Here is a 9,360-nt window from a genome sequence, read left to right as displayed (position 1 = left end):
AATTCACTTCATATGATTAAGGATAGTAATTAATCCTTGAGACCTAACCACCTAAACTTAAATCAATAAACAACAATTAATATGAGTTGAAAATTATTAATTAATTTTATTTACACATTAAAATTATTATGAATTATATCAATTTGTTATATTATTAATATTTTTAATTATTATTGAATTTGTTTAGTAAATATTCAATTTAACTATAATTATTTTTTTTTTTTTTGAAAAATTACTTACTAATATATGAATTATGTAACGGTTATTTAAAACCATCAATTAATGTAGATTTTTTTTTCTTAAAAACATACATAATAACTTTGGTCATATTACATGACGAGGCTTACTGAACTACCTTTGTTGTAACTCAGAAAGAAAAGGTCGTTCAAGCGTAATCCAAATACGAAACAAGAGCTCTTTACTGCTAAGCTGATCACAACTTCATATTCAACAACAGCAAGAAGACGATTCTAGCCCGTAAAAGCTTTAAACATTCACTTTTCTTTTATTTCATATTATATTATTTTAATTTTTTTACTATTATATATATTAACTATTATTTTAATTATATTATAATATATAATAATTAATTAATTTTTTAAAATATCTTTTTTTAATCATTTTATATATTTATCAATTAATTTATAAGCCGCTTGACAGCCAGCTTGCCGAAAACTGAATTTCAAAGGAAGATACGTTGGAGAGAGACGACCGTTGTTTTCGTTCAGAAAGAGGAGAAATACCAAAAACAATGAATAAAAAATAAATAATAAAGGAGGCAAAAAATGAATGGCAGTGGCGGTGGTGGTGATGGCGGTGGTGCCGGTGGTGGAGGGGATGACGTTCACACATCCTCTGCCTTGACCGGCTGGACCTACACCGTCTCCCAAAGATACCAATACCTTCTCGATAAGTCAACGCCATACGTCCTCCACCGTTGGGTCGGTTTCTGCGTTATCTTCTTCATTTACCTCCTCCGCGTTTTCTTCGTTCAAGGTTACTACGTCATAACCTACGGCCTTGGAATCTACATCCTTCAGCTCTTTATCTCTTTCCTTTCCCCTCAGGTTGATCCCGAGTATCAAGAGCTCTTTGATGATCCTGCCTTACCAACCCATGGATCTGAAGAATTCCGCCCTTTTGTTCGCCGCCTTCCCGAATTTAAGTTCTGGTGCGTACATTTTTTAACCTAATTGTAATCTTAATCATATATCCGTAGCCTATGTGTAATCAAGAGCCAGATCGATGCCTTTTTTTGCTTAGAATGCCTATGTTATTTGTAGGTCTTTTAACTAACATATGATTCTGTTAAATTGATACATATATTATCTTGTCTATTATTGCTTCCATAATTCTGTTCCTGGTTGACATTCTGCTCCTCCCCTTGAAACGCTGTCACTTTCATTTCATGATCCCACAATTAAGAAACCCTATTATAGGTTATAGTTCCTAACACAGAAAAGGCCAAATGTAGATTGCCATTGTGATTTATGATTCCTACCTGATCGAAATGTGATATTGAACTAAGTATTTAAAGAAGTAAATGATCTGTAATTGAAATGATATGTAAGCATGAGGCAAATTGGTGGCTTCAATCTGAGGAGACTCTAATAGTTGCTTCATCTATGTTCATGACATGAAATATTATGTACTAATTATAAATTTTCTCTTGGCAAAAATAAGGGTATACCGATCAAAACTCTTCAACAAAACTGAAGATAGGTATCAGTTGTTGGGAAAGATCTATGGGCAAATGTTTCAAGACATTTGAGGTGAGAACTAACCCAAGAAAACCAAAGCGAAAGGAGCAAACAACATTGAGATATTGAAATTACAACGTTAAGATAAGATATTACATAGCAAATCTTTAATCATGAATTCAATCTGACAATTCCCATGCACAATGTCCCATCCAGATATGAAGGACATGATGGAGTTGAGCTTAACAATTCTCACCATAGACAACCTTGCACTTTTTGCAAGAGGCTTATTTGATCAAAAAGGAATGATGCCAAGGATGTGAGGTTGAATTGAAGACAATTCTGAAAGCAAGGAGAAAACTGTTTCATGGCTACTAAGAAAAATGGGGATGATAAATATGTGCGGGAAAATGTCCACCACAGATAACCAACAAATGATCCCGAAGGTCCCAAATAACAACCGGAATCTAAATGTAAACAAATCCAATACAACAATGTGAAATGACAGGTCTGGCAATATGTGTTCAACAATTCATCCACAGTAAGCAATCCACAGCAATGTAAAGGCAAGAACAATCATAAATACACAATAATATCAGTGGCATGCAAAACGAGCACCCAAATTTATCGTGGTTCTACTATCGGTGTGATCATGCATGTCTACAAGAAGAGACAAATTGGTTTTATAACCAAATGGCATTTATAAGCAACTTACAAGATCAATGATCCAACAAATGATCAACAATGCTCCAAGGTGTCTGGAATTTGTAAATAAGGAAAGGAAACTAATTTTTTAAAGAGAAGGCCAATAAAAAATTGAGCTTTGAATTGTCCCTTATTGGCTCATTCCCGACCTAGGGTGGTGACCTAGCATCGCAAGCGCATGTTGCGTAGTTCCCAATATAGAAATTAGCAAGCCGGTGGGCAACCTACCCAGGTTGCGAGGTCCAAAATATGCGAGTCACAAATGATGTACCGAGGGTTTGAAAATAATTACAAACCATCGCCATGGAGCCACACGGCCTGCTCCAGTGTCATCGCATTGCAAGCCTAAGCCGCACTCTATGCTGCGACTGATCCATGATAGCTCCAGCTCATAAACACCCTGTGACTTGGCCATGTGACTTGTAGGTCGCATGCCAGGCCGTCGATGCAGGGGATTGTGAACTATCATATTTTAACAAAATATGCAACTGATTGATGGACTTTAAAAGTAAATTGTTGCATTTGGGACCAATTGAATGAGATGTGTCCCTTAGCGAGAAGACAATCAAGAACAAATACCTAAGCTGCAATTGGTAGCCCTGAACTGCTGCCCCAAAAAGTGCATACATGCGATAAAGTTTGGCTTGCAAATCTGAGGATGAGCAACTACAGGAAGTTAAATGGACCAAAGAAAAATGAACGGATAACACAACCAGCTATCATAGTCCCTTGAAAATCTACAACCAAGTGGATGGCGCCTAACCACCATTTCCATTATGGATCTCATCACAGGATATCCATGATATATAGTTCTCCCTCTTCTTATAACCATCTGGTCCCCCATCAACCGGACTTCATCCAATTTGCAGACATAGTGAGGAAGTTTTCCATTTTCATATCCTGGTGGTTGTCTCGTATATACATTTTCATTGAGAATAGCATATGGCAAAGCAGTTTGAACTCAACCTGTTTTATACTCCAACCATGTTAAATAGCTAAATACATTATAAGTTGGAACATAGCTGGTTTTACCAGAGTGCTTATGTGGTTTGCACAATCAATTTCATATCTTTGCTTGAACCCTTTTGCTACAAACCATACTTTATACCGATCAAATGTCCCATCAGGCTTCCTTTTGACATTGAAAGCCCATTCGCAGTCAAAGACATTCAATCCTCGTTGAGGGGGGATCAGATGCCAAGTCTAATTTTCTAACAAGGCATTGTGTTCGGTGTCCATAGCTTGTTTCCAGGTTGGTTGTTGAAGAGCAAAAGTATGAGATGAAGGCTAGGCATTCCTGGAATTTGGAGAATACATTGTTCCATCAGCAAATTTCTTTGGCTTGTGGATGCCTATCTGGAGCCTCTCATGCCGAGTTACCTACAGGGACAGATTCAGAGGGCACTAGAACTTGTTCGTCACTTTTTGTTGATCCTCATATTAGATAAGGCAGAATTATCTAGTGAATTTGCTTGAAAGGCATAGGTGGAAGTATTTTTTAGGTAGAGATATGGGACTGCTACTTAATTGAGAGGGCTACCCTACATTTCAGACTTCTCTGCAAAGGGAAAACAAGTTCATCAAAGATAACGTTGGCACATGAAGAGATTTATATCGCTTTCAGGTTGATAAGAATGGTCAAAAGGATGCCCAATTTTTCCACATACCTGACACACTGATCTGTCCTTGCATTCTCCCTTCCTATGTTGGTAGAATTAGTTTGGTTAGAATTCCCTCCTTCAGATTGGGCTCATTTCCCATGAGTTGTTTTTCCAGATCCTCGACCTCTTTCTATCGGTCCAAAGTTGCCTCGTTAGTTGTTATTGCGCTTGGTAACATTGACATTGATGGTAGGTCTTGTAGCATTAACATGAGAGGCTGTGTTATGGTGCTTCACACGTAGCTCACACCATAAGAGGTTAGCATACAAATCATTAAGAGTAATGTTGAATTTGGTGATGCTCAACAACAATGGGGATTGGTGATCTGAAGTCGCCAGCTGTGCTTGTATGGCCAGCTTTGCTTACGGCCACTTTAGGTGTCGGGAGAGGGGGGGGGGGGGTGCCCCCAGTAAAAAAAATTGAACGAAGGAATTTTTGATTTTTTTCAATCTCTCTCTCATGCTCCCACGCACAGTTAAAGATGGAGTTAGAGCTAGAAGAAAACATTCTGGCCTTCTTCAATGGAGGCTTTTATACCATGTAGAATTTGTATTTTGTCGCACGCTATACCCCATGTGTTCTCACCTTGTGATGAAATTAACAATATGCTACATTTTTTCTGTACTTGAGTTGTTATCCCTTTAACAACTTCAATCTGTAAACCATATATCTTTGTTGGTATTTGGTGAATTAAATCATTCTTTCATGCTTTCTCGTGGTTGCAAATCAGATGACAGAAATGTGGTGTTGACAGGTATTCGATTACAAAAGCAGTTTGCATTGCTTTTGTGTTGACATTTTTCAGTATGTTTGATGTGCCCGTATTTTGGCCAATTCTATTATTCTATTGGATTGTGCTGTTTGTTGCAACAATGAGGAGGCAGATAATGCATATGATCAAACATAGATATGTTCCCTTCTCCTTTGGCAAGCGGGTAACAACCTCCCTCCGCATTTTGCTCCATTCCCATATATAGTCTTTGTAAATTGTAATTGATTTGAGATGCATCCCGTCTGTTTGTAGCGTTATACAGGAAGGAAAGAAGAGGTGGTCGATGATTCAGCCCCTGTTAGACCTTGACTTCAACATTTCTTGCATACTAGAGGTACATTGATGCAATTAGTTCATTGGTTTATTTATTCAAATAAGACAGCATTCCCCTAGGAGGAAAGAAAACGTGGCAATATTTTCTCTTTTTCTACCCTAGAAACGACGGGGGGACAATATAGTCATTTTTTTTGTAGCGACTTTTCGTAAATGACAATGTATGGATTGTTGTAGCAAAGCCTAGTTGTTTATTTTTCAATTTCCATCTTTGAAATGGAATCCTGTTTTTTGGGGAATGAGGGTCAGCACTTGTTGGTAGGCATATAACTATGTGTTTGCCTTAGTATACAGGGAGGATTTTGTTGTTGAGCCTTTGAATCTTATTTGGAAATTTAGTTCTTCAAGTGCAAGCTGAATAATAGTTACATAGAAACTTCTGTAACAAGCCATGTTATGGGATTAAGAGCCTCGTGAAATATGTGGATATTTCAGAAAAAGACAACTTTATAAAAAGATGCTGATTCAATAAATAAATCCACTTTTAAGAGCAAGGAACTGAATCCAAAAGGTTGTTTTTCTTCCCTTTTTTTAAAATAAAAAAATAATAAATAATAAATAATAATTATTAGGAACTAGAAATGATCCTTAAATTAAGTAGTTGAAATAAAAGTTCAAATTCAAAAATACAGGAATGAATAATGCAGTATTTACAAATCAAGTATCCGATTAAACAAAAGTATCATCAGATCTTCTTCCTCTTCAAACGCTTGTCCTCTTCGCCTTTGTTGGTGTTGCCAGAATCCTCTGTATCGCCTTCATTTCCAGCGGGCTGTTCTTGCTCTGTTTCCATTATATATCATATCATCAAACATTATTAATCACACAAAAAAACATAATCCTCCTTCATCTGAAAAAACCTTAACTTCAAAAATAACATGAATGACAAGTTACCTTGGAGCAGGTACCACGGCGCACGTTGCATATCGGGTAATCATGGGGACAGCAACTGTAGTGATCTTCACAGCAAGAAGCACCCTCCAATGGACAGCAGCCCCATGCAAAACAATAACCATAGTATTCATAGACACAGCAGCAGGTAGTGCCTTCAGGGCAAGTGCTGTACTCATCACACACTGTTTCAGGTGTCACCGGTGATGGAGGAGATGGACCAGGGTTCGGTGGGTTCTGACCTGTCTTCACAGCATAAGATGCCTCCATTGCGATTCCACATTTGCCTACACTATCTTTGATGTTTCGTTCCATCTTCAAGAAACCCGACTCTCCCCATGCATCACCCCATGAATTCTTCACGATCCAATAATCTTTCCCATTTTCGCTGCCATAGCCAACAGCAAGCACACCATGGTCCAAAGCTGTGCCACATTGACCTGTGAAGATGCCCTGTATCGATTCAACCATATATTAGCTCGTAATCTTTAAGGGTTATTTCATATCCATGTTATGCATTTGCGATGATTCGTTACCGAAGTGTAGAATTGGAAATCCCTGCCACCGGCTTCAATGGCTACAGCAATAGGTTGGTTAGCAACAGCCTTTTGTAGTGCTGATTCGTCATTGACTGGAACATCTTCATAACCATCAATAGAAACGACCTTTGCGTTTTTCTGCATAAAGCAATTTATAAGAATCACAAGAGGTTCCGGTACTTGTGTGTATTCAGACAAGAAAAATATCAAGTACAAACCCTGTAAGTGTCGCATTTTCCATCTCTGCCCGTGTATGGATAATCTTCTTCGGTGTCGATGCCACCATTGTTGATGATGAACTCAAAAGCATAGTCCATGAGACCTCCATTGCAACCCTCATTGTAGGATGTATCACAATCCACAAGCTCTTGTTCGGAGACTGAGATCAAATCCCCCGTCACTATCTGGTTGATCCCTTCGACAGATCCCGTGGTTGAAAATGCCCAGCAACTTCCTGCAATGTAACAAACATAAATCCCATTAGATCTCACTACAAAACTTGAATGTTTTAGTAAACATTACAAGGAAATCAAATTGGTCTACACAAATCTTTATGAATTTGGCTTTAGGATTTGAAAATCCAAAAGGCTTCTCAAAGTAGATTGACATCAAACTCAAGCCATTTGTGACAAAAGACTAAAACCATGTTTGTTGATTGCCTAATGTGCCAGCTTCTTCAGTGTGGTAGTGGCTTAATGAAATAGAAAATAGTTCATTCATTAAGCTTCTTCTTATCTAAAGGTAAGCTTTCCAATACCCAGCTTCTATTTTTTTTTTATTAACCTAGATATCCAACCCGCTATAGGAGCCAACTAATCTCAAGACCACCACATATGATTTGGATTTGAACCTATGACTTCTTGGTACTTTTGATCTTTAGAGTCAAATTCAAACCAACCAGGTAACACCTTGTGGTTAAAACCATAACCCTCTATAAAATACAAATTAATCCATACAGTAAACTTTTATTTATACGGGAATTATCAGAAAACCAACCAAAAAAATCCCTAACAGCTCACCAATTGAATAATCAATCATTTATCATTTCATAAGAATTTTTTTTTTCTTATTTTTCTTGAAATTCTTGATCATCAAAATATGATAGTATAGTATGAGTGTCTGGGTAAGCACTATCATCAGCATTAAGTCAAGGCTTCAAAATAAGGTTTCTTAACACCTCTAATGACATAAAACAAGAGGCATAGAAACCCAATAAGCAAGAAACAGATTATGGTTTCCAATTACCAAAATACCCTTTCAGTGCTATAGGGTTATTTTGTAACTACTAGGTTAACTTGTTGGTTGTATAAGTCAATCATGATATGCTTTTTATCTCAATTCAATCAATTATTTTTATTTATTATTTTTTCTAAAATAAATAATAAGCAAAATATCCAAACAACTAACCGCAGCTTCCTTGATCTTTAACGCCGGTGATGGCACCTTTCTCCCTCCAATCGACGGATTCCGGCAACGCCTCACCTGACCGGAGCGCATACCGGTCGCTCTTAACCTTAGGCTGCTTCCTCTTAGCGTCGATCGTCTTAATACCTGTGTAGGTTGACCTGTACTCTTCGTTTGTCAGATCGGCAAACTTGTTGAGTCCAAGCTTATAGGTGTGGTCGCCGGAGTTATGGTCGTCGATGAACCGGAGGTTATCCTTAAAGATCTGAAACCTCCTGTCCTTCTCTCCTAGAGCGTTGTATGTTTTGCCGTGTTTGAGAAGCCATGATTCGTACATAGCATTGACTTCATCATCAGTTCGCCAGTTGGTGGTCATGTGGGTTGCATCGTAGCCGATGATGGACATATCCATGGCGGATGAGACGCTGAAAAGAGCAAAAAGCAAAAGGGCAGCCATGGAAAGGAGCTTCATGTTTGAGGAGAGAAGGAGAAGAAGAAGAATGGAGTGGAAGAGGTGGGGAGGGGGGTGATTGATTTATAAAGGGGAAAAAGGAGATGGGTATTGGAATATTTTAATTCAATTATATTTATAATTATAAATAATAGAATCATAATTATATACGTATTTGTGTAAACGTTATCTTCTCAGATGAAAGATTCCGGTATGCGGTAATTTTTATCCAAAAATTTCTTAATTATCAATAATTATTCTATAAATTAATGGTGTCGTAATTTTTATACTAGAAGGGTACTGGAATAATATAACAAAATATATTTTTATTTTTAATATTTCATTTTATTATTTATCTTTGTTGATATAATATGGTTTTTAATCGTTTTGAGAAATCGATAATGCATATCATAAAAATTTGGAAAAAATATATTATATCAATATTAGTATCAAATTTACTATTCAAAGTTCTGATTTTTTTTTTGTAATTTCTTTAATTTAATATTTTATTTATAATTTAATTTAGAATTAATAACGAAATAATTTATTTATCGTTTAATAATATAATTTTTATAAAGATAAATAATTAAGTATTTTGTTATAACTAATGATTATCTTAATTATATTTTAGATTTTTTATATTCAAAATGAGATGTCTATCCCGTATTTGATTATGTTTATCTGTAGTTAGTTACACAAATTCAAAATTCAATCTTTAATAAGTTGTACTTACGTACAATTTACTTATGATTTTTAATTTTAAGTAATATGCATCAATAAACAGTACTTTAGTCAAAGGCTTTATAATATAGTATAGATAATGCCTTTTTATTAATATATAATCTATTAAATTTTAAGTTTTTTTTTTAAACTAAAGATTTTAAAATATTTAAATATAAGATAA

The 9,360-nt window shown here is 36.2% G+C and overlaps 2 protein-coding genes across 2 annotated transcripts; one reads left to right on the top strand and one right to left on the bottom strand.

Moving 5' to 3' along the window:
• Positions 1-764: 764 nt before the first annotated feature.
• On the top strand, positions 765-5,461 carry LOC112509848 (protein RER1A-like). Its single transcript, XM_025115038.1, has 3 exons — positions 765-1,171; positions 4,821-5,001; positions 5,091-5,461. Exons 1-3 carry the CDS (start codon positions 786-788, stop codon positions 5,145-5,147), a joined length of 624 nt encoding a protein of 207 aa, XP_024970806.1. The 5' UTR covers positions 765-785; the 3' UTR covers positions 5,148-5,461.
• A 275-nt stretch (positions 5,462-5,736) lies between these two features.
• LOC112508823 (low-temperature-induced cysteine proteinase-like) lies at positions 5,737-8,498 on the bottom strand. Its single transcript, XM_025113612.1, has 5 exons — positions 8,009-8,498; positions 6,820-7,055; positions 6,599-6,739; positions 6,066-6,515; positions 5,737-5,954 (listed from the first exon to the last, which is right to left on the bottom strand). The coding sequence occupies exons 1-5, from the start codon at positions 8,475-8,477 to the stop codon at positions 5,874-5,876; spliced, it is 1,377 nt and encodes a 458-aa protein (XP_024969380.1). The 5' UTR covers positions 8,478-8,498; the 3' UTR covers positions 5,737-5,873.
• Positions 8,499-9,360: the final 862 nt, after the last annotated feature.

The sequence above is a fragment of the Cynara cardunculus genome (assembly GCF_001531365.2).
Source record: "Cynara cardunculus var. scolymus isolate 2C chromosome LG 3, CcrdV1, whole genome shotgun sequence".
Classification (NCBI taxonomy): Eukaryota; Viridiplantae; Streptophyta; class Magnoliopsida; order Asterales; family Asteraceae; genus Cynara; species Cynara cardunculus.
The sequence above is the reverse complement of the archived record's forward strand: the minus strand, read 5'-3'. Positions and strand labels throughout refer to the sequence as shown.

Bases quoted from the DNA above. Each gene is read 5' to 3' on its own strand.
- LOC112509848 (XM_025115038.1), top strand. From the start codon at position 786: ATGAATGGCAGTGGCGGTGGTGGTGATGGCGGTGGTGCCGGTGGTGGA. The intron at 1,172-4,820 runs GTGCGTACATTT...TGGTGTTGACAG, and splicing joins CTTCCCGAATTTAAGTTCTG to GTATTCGATTACAAAAGCAG. The intron at 5,002-5,090 runs GTAACAACCTCC...GTCTGTTTGTAG, and splicing joins CCTTCTCCTTTGGCAAGCGG to CGTTATACAGGAAGGAAAGA.
- LOC112508823 (XM_025113612.1), bottom strand. From the start codon at position 8,477: ATGAAGCTCCTTTCCATGGCTGCCCTTTTGCTTTTTGCTCTTTTCAGC. The intron at 6,516-6,598 runs GTAACGAATCAT...GAATCGATACAG, and splicing joins ATTTCCAATTCTACACTTCG to GGCATCTTCACAGGTCAATG. The intron at 5,955-6,065 runs GTAACTTGTCAT...TAATGGAAACAG, and splicing joins GCCGTGGTACCTGCTCCAAG to AGCAAGAACAGCCCGCTGGA.